Genomic DNA, 21397 nt, shown 5'->3' with positions numbered 1-21397 from the left:
GCCTTTATAAGCAGGTCGTCTAGGTACGGGATGACCGAGTGACCCTGCGAGTGCAGAACAGCTACTACTGCTGCCATGACTTTGGTGAAGACCCGGGGGGCTGTTGCCAGACCGAAGGGTAACGCTACGAACTGTAGGTGCTCGTCGTGTATGACGAAGCGTAGGAAACGCTGATGCTCTGGTGCAATCGGCACGTGGAGATACGCATCTTTGATGTCTATTGATGCTAGAAAATCTCCCTGAGACATTGAGGCTATGACGGAGCGTAGGGATTCCATCCGGAACCTCCTGACTTTTACGTGTCTGTTGAGCAACTTCAGATCCAGGACGGGACGATACGATCCGTCCTTTTTTGGGACCACAAACAGATTGGAGTAAAAACCGTGACCCTGTTCCTGAAGAGGGACGGAGGTCACCACTCCTTCCGCCTTTAGAGCGGCCACCGCCTGCAACAGAGCATCGGCTCGGTCTGGTGGTGGAGAAGTTCTGAAGAAACGAGTTGGCGGACGAGAACCGAACTCTATCCTGTACCCGTGAGATAGAATATCTCTCACCCAACGGTCTTTGACATTTGCTAGCCAAATGTCGCCAAAGTGGGACAGCCTCCCACCGACCGCGGGTGTGGGCATCGGAGACCGCAAGTCAGGAGGACGTCGTTTTGGCAACGGTTCCTCCGGCTGGTCTTTTTGGGCGTGACTGAGACCTCCAAGAATTTGAACGTCTCTGGTCCTTTTGAGTCTTTTTTGACGAGGCGAATTGGGACCTGCCCTGTCCTCGAAAGGACCGATAACCAGACTGACCCCTCCTCTGTTGGGGCTTGTTTTGTCTGTGTTGCGGTAAGGAAGAGTCCTTACCCTTGGAGTGTTTGATGATTTCATCCAAACGTTCTCCAAACAATCGGTCACGAGAAAAAGGCAAATTGGTTAAGCACTTCTTGGAATGAGGATCTGCTTTCCAATGTCTCAACCACAGAGCCCTACGCAAAACAACTGAGTTGGCTGACGCCACTGCCGTGCGGCTTGTAGCGTCAAGAACAGCATTAATCGCGTACGACGCGAATGCCGCCATTTGCGAGGTCAATGGTGCTACCTGCGGGGCAAATGCACGTGTGACTGAGTCGACTCGCGCAAGCCCGGCCGTGATAGCTTGGAGTGCCCATACGGCCGCAAAAGAAGGCGCTAATGACGCTCCAATCGCTTCATAGATGGATTTCAGCCAGAGCTCCATCTGCCTGTCAGTGGCATCTTTAAGTGCCGCTCCATCTTCAACAGCAACCAAGGATCTGGCTGCAAGCCTGGAAATTGGAGGATCCACTTTTGGACACTGGGTCCAACCCTTGACCACTTCAGAGGGAAAAGGGTAGCGTGTATCTTTAAGTCGTTTAGGAAAACGCCTTTCAGGATAAGCGTGGGGTTTCTGGATTGCGTCTCTGAAGTCAGCGTGGTCCAGAAAAGTGCTTAATGTACGCTTAGGGTATCTGAAATGGATTCTCTCGTGCTGCGAAGCTGACTCCTCTACAGGAGGAGCTGGTGGGGAAATATTCAACATCTTATTGATGTTAAATATAAGATCATTAACTATGGCGTCACCATCTGGTGTATCTAGATTGAGAGCGGTCCCAGGATCAGAATCCTGATCAGTTAAGTCCGCCTCATCACCCATAGATTCATCCCGCTGGGATCCAGACCATTGAGATGAATGTGAAGGCCCGTCATAACGAGCCCGCTTAGGCTGCCCGGGGCCATCGTCCGAGTCAGAGTCTTCACCCTGAGGTGTAGATGCCCGTCCCGGAGCTAGGAGCTGAGGGGGACCAGGGGGCAATACATGCACAGTGTCCGTGGTCTGAAGTACAGGCCTAGCTCGCAATGTGTCAAGAATTTGTGACATAGTGAGAGACATTCTGTCAGCAAAAGCTGCAAACTCAGTCCCTGTCACCTGGACAGCATTCACAGGTGGTACACCCTGGGACACGTCCAGCAGAGGTCCCGACTGTGCAAGCGCCGCAGGGGCCGAGCACTGCACACAATGGGGGTCCGTGGAGCCTGCCGGTAGAAAAGTCCCACATGCGGTGCAGGAAGCATACAATGTCTGTGCCTTGGCACCCTTGCGTTTTACGGGCGACATGCTGCTGGCTCTCTGCATGTGAGAGAGTCTATAGCCAAAGGGCGACCAGCGCTATGCAATACCAAGTATTTGTAGCCACAAAATACTAAGGATACTACGAGCACAAGAGGGGGTGAGCCCACTGGGCTGCTTACCGCCCGCTGAACAGCGGGTAAGAGGCTGCAGAATGCCTTGTCTGGGTCTCCCCGGCTCCCCTCTGCAGCGCAGCGTGTCTGGCAAGAATGGCTGCAGGCTTCTGTGGAGAGGGGCGGTCCGTGGGAGTTCCCAAACAAAAGTGCGGGAACAGTGTCCCCTCTGTGCTGACTGTGAGGGCTGGAGTATGTAAAAACGACTCCAGCCCTCAGCGCTGATGCACTGGCCAGCGTCCCGCCCCTCTCCTGACTGGCAGGTCTGTGGGCGGGAACGAACGAACGCAGGCCGCAAAAGCCGGGGACTCGAGTTATCAGCGCGGCCGCCGTAAAAGCGCGGGCCGCGCTGAAGTCCCCGGCGCACCGCAAGTGCCAGCCGCGCCGCTGTTCAAGCGGCCGGCGCGACCGAGTTCTAGCGTGGGCAGCGTCCCGCCCCTCTCCTGACTGGCAGGTCTGGGGGCGGGAACGAAAGGAAGCAGGCCGCAAAAGCCGGGGACTGTAGTTATCAGCGCGGCCGCCGTAAAAGCGCAGGCCGCGCTGAAGTCCCCGGCGCACTACAAGTGCCAGCCGCGCCGCAGTCCCAGCGGCCGGCGCGGACTATTTCCATAAATGTGCCTGCTTCAGCAAAGCTGAATGAGGCCATGGCACAGGCGCCGCAGCGCTGATGTCCCCCGGCGCACTACAACACCCAGCATGCTGCGGTGTGAGCGCCAGATACACGGGGACACAGAGTACCTTGAGGAAGCAGGGCCATGTCCCTGATGTACTCCGCTCCATCCAGCATCTTCTCCAGGGGCTGTAGATGGAGCACGGTCTCTGTGCCTGGAGACCGGTAAATCCCACTTCACCCAGAGCCCTGTAAAAAGGGATGGGGAAGGAATCAGCATGTGGGCTCCTGCCGCCGTACCCGCAATGGGTACCTCAACCTTACAAACACCTCCGACATAAGTGGGGTGAGAAGGGAGCATGCTGGGAGTCTGTATAGACCCTCTTTTCTTCCATCCGACATAGTCAGCAGCTGCTGCTGACTAAGAACAATGGAGCTATGCGTGCGTGTCTGACCTCCTTGCGCACAAAGCTAAAACTGAGGAATCTGTACTCCTACGGGAGGGTGTATAGCCAGAAGGGGAGGGGCCTTACACTTTTAAGTGTAGTTCTTTGTGCGGCCTCCAGAGGCAGTAGCTATACACCCACTGTCTGGGTCTCCCAATTAGGAGCGAAAAAGAAAGTAATTTTTACGTTCTACACAGCGGTCTGGGCTCTTATATACAGTATGTTAGAATGCTGTATATAAAAGCCCACTGGTGGGGGCCACGGCTTATAGTCACCAAATCTGGTGACAGGGTTCCCTTTAAAATATGCTTGATAATCTGGTACATAGAGAGAAAATAACCCGTTCAGTTTGACTGTTCAGATTCAATATCAAGATCCCACAATAAAACAAAACAAAAAAAAAACAAAAAAAAACAAACAACACAAATCCATCTGGTCTATACGAGACTAATCCCGCACCCGCTTTCTGCCACGGAAATCACTTGTGACTTGCACATTTACAAATAAAATGAACATTACCCCGCCGAAGGCCGAGGAGGTATCACGCCACTGTTTTACCGCCAGAATATTTGCAAAATGTCTTTTTGATAATTAACCTTTAAGTCCCTTTAATCGGTACCAACTGCGAAACATTTTATGGTTAAAGAAAAAATAAGCTTGATGAAGAAAATTCAAGGCGATGGGAGGACAAAAAAATGACTTGTAAGAACCGATAGGTTGACTTGTGATGCTTAGGTGGAGTCCATATCCTGGCAGACAAGAATGGAAGGAGACCATCTTCATGGCTTCATATTTGGCTTGGAATTTGGTGTTAAGGCAATGATGGTGATCCAAAATAGTGCATCCGACTTTTCTCAGACGTGTGACCAGTAGGAACAATCAAAGGCATTAAGAGTGGTCCGGTCCAGATCCGGAAATTATGGCTTTTGATATTTCATGTATTACCTTGGCACAAAATACTATTCCAACCATGCCAAGATACATCTATATCATTTGCACCTCGGCAGCCAGGTATTCGAGGGGGTTGAAAGCAGTCGATGTCATGAGTTTTTATGCTGCACAAGCAGTATCTTAGGGCAGCAGGATATGATGGGTTAATAATGGTCGTCCATAGTCCTCCTAGTAGGGCTCAGACTTCAGACTCTTGTACAGACAACAGGTGAAGATCATTCCAAACACCTAAGGAGTAAGAAAGACAGAAGAACACTGTTACAAAAGGGGTAGCTCAAAGACATTACATGGATTTTGATCGACGTGTTGAATTTAGTCGTCCATATTTTACGGTCATCAGGCAGAATGTAATTTCCCCAAACAGCCGAGGTTGAGAAGAACAATGGAGCACCTGCATTGTGCTGGCAATAGTCAGAGGAGACGCTCTTATTAACCCATACACTAATGCTGCACCAAATACAGAGGCAAAATCTACATCGTAATAAAGGTTTCTTGCTGAATCCAAACTAACTACTAATCTGATAACTTGCATCTATTAAAGACTTCCTAGTGCAAACTGGGCAATACAGTGGCCAAGGAATCCGTACAGACAACTGGAGAGGATTCCATCTGGTCAGATTATTAATAAAGATCGGTTCACAGTTGCTCTCGAAAGTGCAGTTACGGACACACTGTACAATCTAGTGATCAGTAACGTCTGTGCACACCCAATATCGGGAAGAATGGAAACCCATGTGTTATAGAAAACCTAGCCTCTAAGTCAGGCGGTAACTGAACACTTCTGATAGACAACCGCTCCAAAGCCAGATTGGATTTACAAGGGAACAGTAATAACTAACGGTAGTGATAATGGGATGCTCAATTATCACCATCAAAAAGTCAGATGAACTTCCATTGGTGGCTTTTGGTATATACAGTATACTTCCAAAAGAAAAAGGAGTTTCTCTATTGTATTTATGCAGCGGAAAATTAAGCAGGAGAGGCTTCCTTTGTGCCGGGGATCTCTGCCATATAGCATGGCTGAGCTGGTTATTCCTACCTTGGCCTTTGCAGTACATCTGTAGGTCTAGTACAGGGGTGGGGAACCTCCGGCCCGCGGGCCGTATGCGGCCCGCAATGACCTTTTCTGTGGCCCCTGGGGCACTGGAGCAGATTCCCGGAGGCTGCAGTGCTCGGGCAGCCGCTCATCTTGTCTATTGCCGGGAGACAGCACTGGGGGTGGGACTTCCTCCCTCTGGCTCCTACATGCTCCCTGTGAGATTGCAGCTACAATCAGAGTGATGGGGGAGGGGCCTGCACGGGATATAGAAGGCTGCATAGTGCCGTGCGTGCTGCCTCTCACACTCCTCCCATTCTGTGCTCGGCTGTTCATGGCTAGCAGGTCTTTTCTTGGAGAGAAAAGACGAGAATGAAGCCAGCCCTTGAGCTGAGCTGCTGCATCCACACTTGTGCTGCACCTAATCTTACAGGGCAACTAAGCAGCAGGTACTTATATCTGCGCTAAGTGTGTTTATATCTAATATATACCACCATATATCAAATGTATTTGTCACTTAAGTGACCAATGTGTATACGACATGTGCGTGTGCTGTGTATACGGCGTGTGTGCTGTGTATACGGCGTGTGTGCTGTGTATACGGCGTGTGTGCTGTGTATACGGCGTGTGTGCTGTGTATACGGCGTGTGTGCTGTGTATACGGCGTGTGTGCTGTGTATACGGCGTGTGTGCTGTGTATACGGCGTGTGTGCTGTGTATGTGCTGTGTATACGGCGTGTGTGCTGTGTATGTGCTGTGTATACGGCGTGTGTGCTGTGTGTGTGCTGTGTATACGGCGTGTGTGTGCTGTGTATACGGCGTGTGTGTGCTGTGTGTGTGCTGTGTATACGGCGTGTGTGTGCTGTGTGTGTGCTGTGTATACGGCGTGTGTGCTGTGTGTGTGCTGTGTATACGGCGTGTGTGTGCTGTGTGTGTGCTGTGTGTGTGCTGTGTATACGGCGTGTGTGTGCTGTGTGTGTGCTGTGTATACGGCGTGTGTGTGCTGTGTGTGTGCTGTGTATACGGCGTGTGTGTGCTGTGTGTGTGCTGTGTATACGACGTGTGTCTGCTGTGTATATGGTGTGTGTGCTATGTGTGCGCTGTGTATACGGCGTGTGTGAGCTGTGTGTGTGCTGTGTATACGGCGTGTGTGTGTGCTGTGTTTGGCACGTAATAAAGTTTCATATTGTAAGGTTTATTGGTATATCTAATTCCTGGTGTGCACATGTTTACATGCAGAACTTTTTGGCGTGTTGAGTGCTGTGCATCGCTTGTGTGTGTGCTGTATACGGCATGTGAGTGCTGTGTATAGCTTGTGTGTGTGCTGTATACGGCATGTGTGTGCTGTATACGGCGTGTGAGTGCTGTGTATAGCTTGTGTGTGTGCTGTATACGGCATGTGAGTGCTGTGTATAGCTTGTGTGTGTGCTGTATACGGCATGTGTGTGCTGTATACGGCGTGTGAGTGCTGTGTATGGCTTGTGTGTGTGCTGTATACGGCATGTGTGTGCTGTATACGGCGTGTGAGTGCTGTGTATGGCTTGTGTGTGTGCTGTATACGGCGTGTGAGTGCTGTGCATGGCTTGTGTGTGTGCTATATACGGCGTGTGAGTGCTGTGTATGGCTTGTGTGTGTGCTGTATACGGCGTGTGAGTGCTGTGCATGGCTTGTGTGTGTGCTGTATACGGCATGTGTGTGCTGTATACGGCGTGTGAGTGCTGTGCATGGCTTGTGTGTGTGCTATATACGGCGTGTGAGTGCTGTGTATGGCTTGTGTGAGTGCTGTGTATGGCTTGTGTGTGTGCTGTATACGGCGTGTGAGTGCTGTATACGGCATGTGTGTGCTGTATACGGCGTGTGAGTGCTGTGTATGGCTTGTGTGTGTGCTGTATACGGCGTGTGAGTGCTCTGCATGGCTTGTGTGTGTGCTGTATACGGCGTGTGAGTGCTGTGTATGGCTTGTGTGTGTGCTGTATACGGCGTGTGAGTGCTGTGTATGGCTTGTGTGTGCTGTATACGGCATGTGAGTGCTGTGTGCAGTATACAGTATCTCCTGTGCATGTGTACTATATATGGCCAGTGTGTGTCATGGGTAGTGTACAATATGATAACTGTGTCAAGGCTGTGTGCAGTGTACGGCCAGTGTGTCAGAGCGGTGTGTGTATGTACAGTGTCTCCTGTGTGATATATATGATTTACCAATCTGCGCTTCAAACAAAGACAAACCTGGAAAAGCAGTTGTGAGACGCAAACATCACAGCGCACCAAAGAGAATCAGCTCTGGCCGCCACAGTAGGGGTATAGGGGTGAGTTAATTAATTGTTTGACCAATTATAGCCGGGTCATTTTCAAGTTGATGATTTTGTGCGGCCCCCGAAGGTTGGTAGAATTTTCCAAATGGCCCCCGGCAGTAAAAAGGTTCCCCACCCCTGGTCTAGTATATGTAACGCATGCAATATTGTACATATGTGTGTATGTAATGCAAGGGCATATGGGCAAGTCTTCAAGAGTACACATGTCCTATGTGAGTGTGTATGATGTTTGTGCTGTATATTTATATAACAAGTGTGTGTACTAAACCTAATTCCTACAAATTACTGTATTTTCCAGCGTATAAGAACTTTTTAACCCCTGAAAATCTTCTGAAAAGTCGGGGATCGTCTTATAAGGCGTATAATTAGCGATGCACGGTGCTGCAGGCTGCCATCATGGCTTTACTGCAATTGAATGCTTTACGGCGGCAGCGCAAAGCATTTAACAACTGTAAAGCGTTGGCAGCAGCGGCGGCCCCATGCACTGGACGTGATCATGAAGGGGTGCTTCTTGCGGACCGCATGCACATAGACCCTTCCATGATCGCGTCCAATGCACAGTGCTGCTGTCTGCCGTCATTGCATTACTGCAGTTGATTGCTTTGTGGCGGCGCCGCCAAAAAGCATTCAATTGCTGTAAAGCGCTGACAGCAGTGGCGGCCCTGTGTATTGGATGCAATCATGTAGGGGTCTACATGCCTGCGGTCCATAAGAAGCACCCCTTGATGATCACGTCCAGTGCATGGGGCCACTGCTGCTGCCAACGCTTTACAGCAGTCGAATGCTTTGCGCCGCTGCCGTAAAGCATTCAACTGCAGTACAGCCATGATGGCAGCCTGCAGCAGCGGTTCCATTCACTGGAGAAGATCACCAAAAGGTTATGTGCCTGGGGTCTGCAAGAAGCAGCTGAGGACACCAGGGGAAAGAAGGACATGTGAGAATATCTTTTATTGTGTGTACACAACGGCATAATAGTGGACAAGAAGGGGAACGGTAGGGGACATTACTAAACAATGGGCACATTACTACAAGGGGGATGGGCACATTCAACTTTATTGGGATCTATTTTTATTTTTTAAAGTTACCAGTTGCTGCTGCATTTCCCACCCTAGATTTATACTCGAATCACTAAGGTTTCCCAGTTTTGTTGTGGTAAAATAGGGGCTTCTGCTTACTCAAGTATATCCCAAACTCTTTATTTTAACTGCAAATGTTGGGGGTCGTCTTATACGCCGGAAAATACGGTGGGCATTGTATAACCCCAAACCCCCCCAAAACTTTAGTTGGTTGTATGATGTTTGGATTGTCTGTGTTGCCTATCAGTTTCCAATAACAAAAGTTTTCCCAGTAATTTAGGAATAAAAAAAAAACAAAACAAAAAAAAACGTGTGTACACCCCGCCAGTAGACAGCAGTAAATTAAACGCGCATTAGGCTGAGTTCACTTGTCCTGTAATCATCCATTAGAAAGGATCCTGCAGAGATCCGTTGGGAAAAAAGTTCTGCAAACACCACTTTGTCCGTTGCTAAAAAACCGGATCCGGCAAAAATAAGTTATTTAAAGGGGTTATCCGGCTTAATTTGCTTTTTTTTTTTTTTACCCTATTGGGCTACATTGGCGCAGGTAAGTAGATTGTGACCACTTACCTGCCCTGCTGTCAGCCCCTCTCCCCCGGCTCAGAGTGGTCATGTGACTGCTCCTGACGCAATTTTGCTGCTTCCGGTCATTTCATGTCAACATGGGCAGGACCATGTTGACATGCAAATATGGGAACAGCATGTTGCCGCCCTGCTGGGCTGTACAGTACGTGGAGCCCCCGCCCCCCTTCCCTGCACCCTCCCACACATTCCCCCGCACCCCGAACTCTCCCCGCAACCTTCCCCGGCATTGCTGTGGGGTCTGTGACCTGGGGGAGGGGCCTGGCGGCAACTGCCCACGGTGCCACCGCCAGCACCGGGCCCCCTGCTCAGGATCGCAGGAGTGCCCGTGCAGTCAGTGTCCCGCTCCAGCCCCGCGGCTGCCCGCACTGCATTATCAGCAGTGCTGGCAGAAGCGGGGATGACTAGCGCTGCTGTCAGGAGCTTAGATGAGATCATTACCTGCTGTGACGATCTCCTGCTCTGCTGACATCACCGCTGTCACAGATTTCTATGCTCGCCGCGTTCTCACATCAAGTCTCGTGGGCGGCCCGAGACTCTCACTAGCGGTGACGTCACGGGCTCCCGCGATTCTTCACTGTGAACGCGGCGGGCATAGAAGTCAGTGACAGCGCTGACATCAGGAGGCAGGAGATAGTCACCGCAGGTAATGATCTCATCTAACCTCCTGACAGCAGCGCTCTGCATCCCCTGCAGTGACCTGCGCTGACCCACTGATGTTAGCTCAGGTCACTGCACTGCTCTCCCAGCCAATGGGGAACATTCTGTTCTTCATTGACTGGGAGAGTGACTATGGTATGGATATGGATGGCGTCGTGGGACCCCCTTATTGGATTGTTCTTTTCAATAAATTGGTGAAAGAGGGAATGTTTTGGAGAGTGTTTTTTCAAATAAAATTTTTTTGTTGTATATTTTTTTTTTTAATTACTGACTTGGTTGGTGATGTCGGGTATCTGATAGACGTGTGACATCACTAACCCCAGGGCCTGATGTCAGGTGACATTACACATCTGGCATCAACGCCATATAATACTCAGTTTGCCACCGCACCAGGGCACGGGATGAGCTGGGGCAAAGCGCCAGGATTGGCGCATCTAATGGATGCGCCACTTCTGGGGCGGCTGCGGCCTGCTATTTTTATGCTGGGGAGTGTCCAATAACAGTGGACCTCCCTAGTCTGAGAATACCAGACCACAGCTGTCCGCTTTACCTTGGCTGGTGATACAATTTGGGGGGGGGACCCCATGTTTTTTGTTTTAAATTATTTATTTAATTTAAAACAGCGTGGGGTGCCCTCTGTTTTGGATTATCAGCCAAGGTGAAGCTGCCAGCTGTGGTCTGCAGCCGTCTGCTTTACCCTAGCTGGCTACAAAAGATTTATTTATTTTTTGGCTAAATACAAGGCTAAGCACCCTTTAGTGCCACATGAAAGTCACTAAAGGGTGCCAGCTTAGAATATGCAGGGGGTGGGACATCATATATGTCTTTCCCATCTAATATCTATCCATCTATCCCTCCATTCATTCATCCATCTATCTCTATATCTACTCATCTATTTATCTTTCTTGCAGCTTCCGTTTTTTGCTGTCCGCCAAAAAAAACGGAAGGCACACGGATGCATCTGTGAAAAAAATAGACCGTTTTTGTGGACCGCAAAAACGGAACGGTCATGTGAATGTAGCCTACATGTGTTACCTATGGGGGTAGGGTTTGGTACAGAAGGATGGGGGGGGGGGGCACAGAGCCCGATGTGGTGGGGGGCACAGAGCCCGATGTGGTGGGGGGCACAGAGCCCGATGTGGGGCTGTTATTTGCAATGCTGTAGTGATAACAGGTCAGTGTTGGGGCAGAATACTGACAGGGAATGTGTGTGCAGGAGGCGGGGCTGGACACTGGGGTGGGGCTGGACACTGAGGCCGGGCGATGCCAGCTGTGACTGGGAGGTTTAGCACAGGAAGTTATCATGTTTGCTTGAGCTGAATGTAAACAAAGAGCTGCAGAGAATAAAGGGATAATTCAAGAGGAACAAAAGTCAGAATACAAAAAAATAACAATGTAGGGGTGTTTTATATGACAATACAGCACAGATAAACTCAACATTTTTTGATAAGCTAATGTCGGACAACTCCTTTAAACAGTGAACTTTATGGGGGACGGATCCGTTAATGGATTGCCATTTGAAACTGATCCTGTAAGAAAAAGAACGGATCTGTTACAGATCCAAGAAAAACGGATGACTAAATAGCAATCCGTTAATGGATCTGTTCTCCATAGACGCCAATGTTAAATAACTGATTTCTGCAGAATCAGTTTTTTGTTTTTCTTCTCAACGGACAAAAAAAAAAAAAAAGTTCTGTCTGCACAACTTTTTTGCCAACGGATCCGCTTTAATAGCCGATTACTGGACATGTGAACTCAGCCTTAGTGTTTATTCTCACAATTATAAAATGGATAAAAATCCAAAAGTGCTTGTCAAAAGAAGAAACTTTACAATTGACTTGTTTTAAAAATTCTCACCATTCTAAAGAATGTCATGAAACAAATGACACAGAAGGGGGGCGCAAATGATGTCTTATCCGGTGGTACCAGAAAGAATTTAATTAGGTGCACTAACCTGGTGCGGTTGTGTTATAGACACAACCACGTGTTGAGGAAGGCTGCTGCAGGACCCAGGAAGATAGCGTTGGAGGAGATGGAAGAAAAGGGTTAATTCACGCTGCCAGAAGATTATCACTGAAAAGCAATGGGGATTAAGATATCGGATTTTATTGTTCTACGCGTTTCGGAGCTGTATAACTCGTTCTTCAGGAACAAAAATCAATAATGTACAACATACATCTTGTACATTACTGATTTTTGTTCCTGAAGAAGGGGTTATACAGCTCCGAAACGCGTAGAATAAAATCCAATGTCTTAATCCCCATTGGTCTTCAGTGATCTTCTGGCAGTGCGGATTAACCCTTTTCTACCATCTCCTCCAACGCATTCTAAAGAATGGAAAGATTCTTAATTCTATGATTTTCTGCTAATTGTCTAGGTTACCGGCCAGCTCTGCATTTGTTTAGAGGGTGGCAGCTCTATCCAATACAGCTTGTAAGCGCTGCACTGACTGACTATATAGTTGGTGCAACTGTGGTGGCTCTACTTGCCGCTTCAGAATTCACACAGCCAGGGCCGGCAACGCAACAATACAACTGGTCTGAACTGTCAATCAAGCAGGAGCACACTCCTCCCCAGAAGGCAGGGGAATGGTGTGCCTCCAAAGAAGAATTAGGGACAACCCCTTTAAATCAGTTTGCAACCCTTATTAAGTGATATACAAGTCACCTGTACAAAGCCAATGCCTATGCCCACTGCTCCGATAATAAGCAGATGAGATCGGATGAAGTTTTCCAGTTTGGTGATGCAGCCACCCTGTAAAGAAGAGTAGAAGAAAGTCAAATTTATCCATCTATTTCCTTACTGTAAGTAAGAAAGGTCATCAGCTCATCCTACTAGTGATTTTCATATAACAATATCCTTGGGCTTTTTAACGTTGTCCTTATTTTTCTATATTCAAGCATAATCCCTAGTTTAACAGTCGTTAGTGACTACGGTGGTTCCTCACCTCCACTCTGTAGATGTTTGAGGGATGTTCGCGGACCCCACATTTAGGGGTAACAGTCTTACAACAGCTGTCCGGCACCAAACGACCTTCAGATTCTGGAGACCTTATCCAGTCACTTTCCTTCCAGTCCTGAGAATTATTACTGCCACAACACTTAAACTAAAAGGCGAAAAAAGAACAAGTCAGGAACAAAGTGGAAAGACAAAACAAACCCATACAGGTAATTGAATGGGTGTATGTTCTAAAGCTGGAAACTACAAGACTCACAGGGCTTGAGACCAAGAAAATAGGCAGTAAATGTTTTACCTCACAAGAAGAATCAGCTGTGATCTTTACTGTCCTGTCTTTATACTTTTTTTTTTTTATTTCCTCCCTGGCCCAGGAGCAACATTTTTTTTTAATGATTGTGTAACTCATCTTATTCTATTGATTTTAAAATGATATGTTGGACAACTCCTTTTGAAAGTAAAATTATTTTACCCTTTTTAGTTATAAAAATAAAATCCCCTTTTTAAGCAGTGTTTTACCTAAAAGAATAATTTGTGATCCCATGCTATAAGGTCTTTATACTTCCTTTTAGTATCCTCCCCGGCCCAGGAGCTGTGGTATGATCAGACCATGTTCTTGTACGGTCAGACATATCCAGTACACAGTACATAATCCATTTTCCTTTTGTATCACTGCTTGCTTTTATTTACAGTATTTTTCGGATTATAAGACGCGAAAATGAGGGGTGTGTCTTATAATCTGAATGTAGCTTTCCGAGAGGTGGTAGAGAGGAGTTGCAGGTGGCAAGGGCGATGCTGCAGGCGCTGTGCTGCGGGCGGTGAAGAGGGGGCATCTTGAAAATGTTGGCGGTGCGGGCTTCAAATAATGGCGCCAGGAGTTGGTGCATGTGCAGATGGAGCTCTCGGCTCAAGATCTCATCTGAGTACGCGCCGCCTTCGCCCCACTAATCTCCCAGCAGCGGACTTAACGAAAATGGCACCCGGAGGTGGCGCTTGCGCAGATAAGATCCCGGCTTGTCATTGAGCAGATAGCTCAATCTGTGCACGTACAGACTCCGGGCGCCATTTTTTTGAAGCCCACACTACAAATAGTTTCTGGATGTTGCCTACCTCACAAAACCTGCAGCGAGCATCTGGGACAACCGCAGTTCGGCCCTGCTGCACCACCGCCCCTGCCTCCTGTGACCCCGCTCCACCACCGCTGTTGCCCCTCCCTTCTGTATTGTAAAAAATGTCCCTCACCTCCTGCTGCAGCTTGTCCACGGCATTGGTCACCTTCTCCTCTCCGGGCTGCTTGTAGTTCGTGGTCATGGTTTTTTTCAGGCTTTGCTTCAGTTCATCATTCAGCTGTAAAGACAAAAGGACATGACTTAATATCACAGGGAGTATGGAACTGGTGTATATATACTTTGAAAACCTATCTTGGTAGACTACTGATATTAATATGCACTTTTTAGGAATCCAGCTATAGAATAAGTCCAAGTATTTTCAGCCTCTGCCAAATCAGCATGACTGACAGCTGCAGCTTGACCTGAGCAATGTGAGATTTCAGCAGGAAGAAGGAACGATGAGGAGCGGTCAATCAGGCTAAGTTGGCAGTGACTGAGAAACTTTTATAAAATAGGATAATAAAAACATTGACACTTAAATAAAAGGTTCAAAAGGAAGTACTCCAGTGTCATCAGGCAAATGAAATTCACTTAATAGATTACATCTGTACTGTAAAATCTGGTGAACTGCTTTAAAATTGCATGATTCTGACAGATTATTAGGAAATATTGCACCTCTGCATGCTATATGATAAAATATTCCAAGGAAGAATCATTTGTGTCAGGGAATGAACCCTTCAATGTGTAATAATATTTCAACTACATTTCTGCATTCCTCTATATTGTGCTCACTGACACTAGTATTTTATCTGCAGACACTCTGCACATACCGTATTTTTCATTTTATAAAACGCACTGGATAAGACGCACCCCCAAATAAGAAAAAGTAATTTTTAATGTTAGGCCTAAGCCACACGGCGAGAAAATCGGTGCGAGTGGAGTGCGATAGAACATTGCATTCCACTCGGACCAATTCTAGCCTGTGTGTCAGCGCACATGAGCGATTATTTTCTCAGAACTAATCGGACAGAAAACTATCACAGCATGCTGAGAGTGTAATGCGAGACTCTTTTCTCTCGCACACATTCAAGTGAATGGGGCGAGAAAAAAATTGCACTGCACTCGCAGTACACCGGTGTACCGTGCGTGCAGAGCGAGATTTGTAATAGCCGGCTACGGAGGAGAGCGGGAGAGAAATCCCTCCCTCCCCTCCTCCGTGCCGGCCAGCCCCTCAGCAGCGCCGGCCCGCCCCCTGCAGCTGAGTTCCGTTCGCACAGTCGGACCTCAGTCGCATGGATACTAGCATGACACTCGGCTCCTGCTGTGCTGCCAGCGCAAGCAGAGTGTCATGCGAGCATCGCAGTAGTGCCCCGTGTGGCCCCGGCGTTAAAACGAGGGTCCATCTTATAATCCTTGTGCGCCTTAATCCTAATGCTCACCAGGCGATGCTGTGGGCTCAGAGGAGGGGGTGTTGTGACTCAGGAGGGTCAGTGGATGGAGAGGTCAAGGATACTGCGGGCTCGGGGGTGTTGCGGCAGTGATTGCCATTGATCTGCAGGAGTGTCCCTGCAGTAGAGCGACTCAGGAGGGTCGCAGGACAGGGTGTCTCGCGCGGCGAGTGCCATTGATCTAACAGCGGGCTCCATTGAATCTCCTGCAGTTGACGCAATTGACTTCAAGAAAATGGCCTCAGATGGACTTCAAGAAAATGTTCCATCGCATCAATCTGCGCATGCGCTGCCACCACGGCCAATTTCTTTAAGTCCATCGCGTCAATCGCAGGTAATTGAATGGAGCCCACAGTCAGTTTAATGGTACCCACTGCCGAGACACCATGTCCTGTGACCCTTCTCCTCAACAGCTCCACTGCAGTAACACCGCCGCAGTCAGTATTGCCGACCCTGCCTCCTGTGACCCCGATCCACCACCCTGGTAAGCCATATCTGGATTGTAAGACGCACCACCATTTTATCCCCAGTTTTGGGGGGAAAAAGTGCAGCTTCTAAACCGGAAAATACAGGACATCCTGTCTTAAGGCCCTGTGCGCACTAGCCATTTTTACCCGCGGATTTACCGCGGAAATTTCTTGAGAAATGTTTGAAATCTTTCTGCAGACATTTCCCAGCAAAACCTATGGGAAAAAAAAATAGCTGTGCGCACACTGCGTTTTTTTCCTCAAGAAAATTCTATCCGAAGATTTTCTTGAGAAAATTTCTTGAGAAAATGTGCATGTCACTTCTTTTGCGCAGGTAGCTGCGGAATACCTCCGGTATTTCACTCCATTCACTGTAATGTAATCGTGAAATTCCGGGGGTATACCGCAGGTAGCAAATGATGTGCGGTATACCCCCGGTATAGCCGCGATTTACCTGCGGTAATGCTCATCGCTGCCTGCCGTTTTGCAGGAAGTGATGTCATTATGACAGAAGAGGAAGCGGAGTAGAGTAAACACAGACGTCACACTCCCTGGACGCCGCACAGAAGCACTTCCGTGTGACCTCCAGGTGCCCGTGCAGTCTGTGTCCCGCTCCAGCCCCGCCGCTGCCTACACTGCTGTGTCAGTGTCTGCCCGCAGTATCAGCAGCTTGTCACCCTGCAGTGCGTGCACCCGCGGGGATGCCGAGCGCCACTGTCAGGTGAGATGAGATCATTACCTGCTGTGATGATCTCCTGCCTCTTGACGTCACCGCGGTCACTGCTGTCTATGCTCATCTCGCGAGCGGCCCGAAACTGTCACTAGCGGTGACGTCACGGGCTCTCGCGATACTGCCGACAACGCGGCGGGCATAGAAGTCAGTGACAGCGCTGACGTCAGCAGTACAGGAGATGATCACAGCAGGTAATGATCTCATCTATCCTCCTGACAGCAGCGCTAGTCATCCCCTGCAGTGACCTGGGCTATTGATGTTAGCTCAGGTCACTGCATTGCTCTCCCAGCCAATGGGGAACATTCTGTTCTTCATTGACTGGGACAGGGACTATGGTATGAATCGCCGTGGGACCCCCCCCTTATTGGATTACGCCGGATTTGATTGTTCTTTTCGATAAATTGGTGAAAGAGGGAATATTTTGGGCAGTGTTTTTTCAAATAAAACTTTTTTGTTGTCTATTTTATATTTCTTACTGACCGGGTTGGTGATGTCGGGTATCTGATAGACGCGTGACATCACGAACCCCAGGGCTTGATGCCAGGTGACATTACACATCTGGCATCAACCAGGGTGGATTGATTTAAATCACGCCGATTTAAATCATGATTTAAATCACGATTTAAATCAAAAGGTTTTTTTTTTTAATATAAATAACGATTAAAATGAGAAGTGAGAGCAGTGTGCATGTGCGCCCATAGTTACACGGACGAAACTAGGGGCAACGATCTAACGCCAGGGTGAGGGGGGGACCCCAAAGTAAGTAAAAATCTTTTTTGTTTTACTATATGGCAATAGGTAGGTGTTTAAAAGCAGCATGTCTTAATTGTATAAACTATTAATAGCCTCCACATTTTGTTCATACTGCCCCTTTAATTCCACACTTCTAGCTTGGTTTCAGTTTTGGTTTAGTTTCTTTTTCCCTGCATTCAGTTGACATGCCCAAACTTGTTGGATAGTCACCAGTACTTGGCTCAGGCTGTAGTAACATCAGCAGTGCTTGGCTCAGGCTGTAGTAACAATCAAACTTCATAAGTGATCTGTGTGAGCCTGCCATGGCAGCAGGTCGTAAGAGAGACCCTATTTGGGTTCATTTTGTTGAGATGCCAGCAGCAGATCTTGGAAAGAAAGGTGCAAGAGCAAAGTGCAAATACTGTCAAAAGGATATCCAAGGACTTGTTTGCCGTTTGAAATCACATTATGAAAACTGCAACCAGAAGGGAAATGAAGATGTTGATAGTGATACAACTAATGCCAATATCTTGCATCCCATCTACAGAGGGAAAAAATTCTGAGGCGGAAATCAACTCTGCAATGGAGTGGCTCGCCAATACTAACCATGACATTGTGGCAACTGTGCTGAAATTGAAGTGTGAATCTGCACCATTTCAAAAATACATGTTTGCAGATAACGTCGTTAATGAACTAAAACCACTGGACTGGTGGAAGTCGCAATCACTTGTTCTTCCAGCAAAGATAATAAATCTAGCTACTCAGCTACTGACTGCATCGGCTTCATCCGCAGGAGTAGAGAGATTGTTTTCTTCATTTGGTTTTGTGCACACAACAGTCCGAAACCGCTTAGGAACTGCTAAAGCAGGACAACTGGTTTTCCTATTAAAAGTCCTAAATAAACAGTAGGCTTAAAGGACTGATGTATTCACTGAAGATGTTTGCTTACTTCAAACGTTAGAGATAGGCTATTGTTAAAAAGTACTTAAGGTACTGTCACACATAACGAGATCGCTAGCGAGATCGCAGATGAGTCACCGTTTTGGTGACGCAGTTGCGATCCCGTTAGCGATCTCGTTATGTGTGACACTTACCAGCGATCAGGCCCCTGCTGTGAGATCTTTAGTCGTTGCAGAATGGTCCAGGTCATTTTCTTCAAAGGCGATGCCCTGCTGGGCAGGACACATCGCTGTGTTTGACACTGTGTAACAGGATCACAGTGACTGCTGAGATCGTTATACAGGTTGCTACTGCGATCTGTATTGTTCCTGCATCGCTGGTAAGATCTCACTGTGTGACATCTCACCTGCGACCTCCCAGCGACTTACCTGCGATCCCTATCAGGTCGCATCGTTTTTGGGATCGCAGGTAAGTCGTTATGTGTGAAGGTACCTTTACTCTCTGTAGTTCAATTCTGAGTGTTTAATAGTGCAAATAAAAATTATTAGGTTTCATAATCAACTGTTTTAATATTTTTATTTGTGTAAAACAATTAGATTTGCAAAAAGACAAAGTTTTGCTTGTGTACAACTTGATTAAAAAATCTGATTTAAATCAAATGATTTAAATCAAAAAAATCTGATTTAAATCAAAAAAATCTGATTTTTTTTTTATTTTTTTAAAAAAAAATCAAGATTTTTATCCACCCTGGCATCAACCCCATATATTACCTCGTTTGCCAACGCACCAGGGCAACGGGATGAGTTGGGGCGAAGCGTCAGGATTGGCACGTCAAATGGATGCGCCACTTCTGGGGCGGCTGCGGCCTGCTATTTTTAGGCTGGGGAGTGTCCAATAACAGTGGACCTCCCTTGTCTGAGAATACCAGACCACAGCTGTCCACTTTACCTTGGCTGGTGATCCAATTTGGGGGGACCCCACGTTTTTTGTTTTAAATTATTTATTTAATGTAAAATAACAGCGTGAGGTGCCCTCTGTTTTGGATTAACAGCCAAGGTGAAGCTGCCAGCTGTGATTTGCAGGCTGCAGCCGTCTGCTTTAACCTAGCTGGCTACAAAAGATGGGGGGGACCTCACGTGGTTATTTTTTTTTTTAATTTATTTGTTTATTTTATGGCTAAATACAAGGCTAGGCACCCTTTAGTGCCACATGAAAGTCACTAAAGAATGCCAGCTTAGAAAATGCAGGGAGGTGGGACATTATATAGGTCTTTCTCATCTATCTATTCATCTATCCATCTTTCCCCTCTATCCATTATCTGTCTGTCTATCGATTATCTATATTATTTATTGCAGTTACAGCATTAAAAAACCGCAGGGACCAACCTGCGAAAAAACGCGGCAAAACACATGCGTTTTTTTCCCGCGGTTTTGTTGCGTTTTTTTTACCGCAGGTGCGGTAATCTTCAACTCCCAGAAGTTTCTCAAGAAATTTTGAGAAAAATCACTTTTCTAGTGCGCACATAGCCTTAAATCTAAAATGCTATTGATGGTAACATTTTATCAGCAGATTTCTGGAGCAGCAATCCTTTTACTAGGAATAATTCTGCTTATGGACTCCAACTAACCTAATTGTCAGTAGTTAAGCAGTTGACAACAACCAGATCATTGCGTGCCTGTCGTGCGTCTGTATTCAAACCCTTGAGTCTGTGGTCGGCTTCTCTGTCTGCCAGATCACAGTATATCAACCTTTTCTTTGGGTGTTTAGTTTCTGTTATTCTTGGTTTAGGTCTATTTGGGTAACAGATATATGCATTTACTCATTTGTCTGCCCAATCACCTTTTGGGTGCGGTTTTAAATATTTTCCCATGCTGGTATATTCTTATTTTGATGTCCAGCCATATTGCTGTTAGTTTATACCAGTCAGTGGAATTCCAGCTAGGATATTGCTCTCTGCTGTTTGTTCTTTACCCTTATGTTTGTCGTTAGCAAGTAGGGGGCATATTCTTTAGCAATATAAACCCTATCTTATTTTTTGTTTGTCTTACTCACTCTGGGGTCACTTTCTACTTCAGCACACCTTTCCTTCTGTCGGTTATTTGCACTCTGCTCTCCTATCCCTTAGGGGGTATGTGAAGCACTCGATAGCCGATATAGCAGCATAGGCCCGAGGTGCTATAGTTTAGTGTGTGGTCAGGGCTATTCCACTACTAGGGACTGCGGGATTGGGATCTCTATTCTGTACAGGGTCAGTTGCAGTTTTTAGTATGTTACCTATATATCCCTTGTGAGCTGCTATAACAGTGCCATTCTCAAAGTTTCTTCCCAAAAATTCGATTTAGAATGTGTTGGGTTTTTTTTCTTGCACTATTTAAAATTTCAATGCCCTGCAGCCATTAAGGAAAATACAATTGTTACCTGTGAGCAGAACGGAGCACACTGCGGCATGGAGGGAGAGACGGGGACAGAGCAAGAGTTACACACGAGTATATACAGTCAGCACATGCACATGAGCAGCATGCAGGTAGGGGAGCAGAGAGGGGACAAGCTGGTATGTGAGGGGGGGGGGGTTAAGAGGGGATAACTCCAAATACTATGAAGAAAAGCAGATTAACTTATTTTCTCTCTGTGATGTGGAACCCAAAACTCCACCCCAGGCAGTGCCTTTTTATTGAAGCATACAGTCAGTCCATCGCTATAACTTTGTACAACCAGACTGAATAAGGGCCTTATGAACAGAGTCAGAAATGTGTGTCTGGCACGACGCAGGCCATCTTACATGTCTTTCGTAAGTAGTAAGTCCATAGCTCTAGATCCCTTTACAGGTGCCTGCTTCCAATAAGCAACATTTCAGCCATATCAACAGGCTGTGGTACCACAGTAAGGAGCCTAGATGATGGAAGGAAGACTGATGGGGCAAAGCTTAGGTCCTAGAGGGTGTAGGGGGCCTCAATGACGAGCCAGAAGAAAACCTTAGCACAGTAGTCCTAACACAATCACATTGCACTGCACCTGCGCTATGCCTTTTATCAAGAAGAGTATTGGGCCTGCTAGGCTCCAGGGCCTGGGAACCCCTTCTCCCATTATAGCTACACCTCTGTCTAACATGTGCACGTAGCCTAAAGGACATG

At 47.4% G+C, this 21397-nt stretch overlaps 1 protein-coding gene across 3 annotated transcripts in view; it reads right to left on the bottom strand.

The window, feature by feature from the left end:
• Positions 1-3468: 3468 nt before the first annotated feature.
• Positions 3469-21397, bottom strand: part of CD151 (CD151 molecule (Raph blood group)) — a 71759-nt gene continuing 53830 nt past the window's right edge. For 2 of the 3 annotated variants that reach the window (XM_075326912.1, XM_075326914.1), the window contains exons 5-9: positions 20685-20705; positions 14120-14224; positions 12870-13028; positions 12590-12676; positions 3469-4484 (exon numbers count right to left, since the gene is read on the bottom strand). In XM_075326912.1, coding sequence (XP_075183027.1) covers positions 4425-4484; positions 12590-12676; positions 12870-13028; positions 14120-14224; positions 20685-20705 — 432 coding nt within the window. In that variant the 3' untranslated portion in view covers positions 3469-4424. The remainder of the gene's footprint in view (positions 4485-12589; positions 12677-12869; positions 13029-14119; positions 14225-20684; positions 20706-21397) is intronic. The other variant, XM_075326915.1, reaches the window with a different exon arrangement.

Source organism: Anomaloglossus baeobatrachus, chromosome 10, assembly GCF_048569485.1.
Source record: "Anomaloglossus baeobatrachus isolate aAnoBae1 chromosome 10, aAnoBae1.hap1, whole genome shotgun sequence".
In the NCBI taxonomy this organism is placed as follows: domain Eukaryota; kingdom Metazoa; phylum Chordata; class Amphibia; order Anura; family Aromobatidae; genus Anomaloglossus; species Anomaloglossus baeobatrachus.
This window is presented reverse-complemented; position numbering and strand designations above follow the sequence as displayed.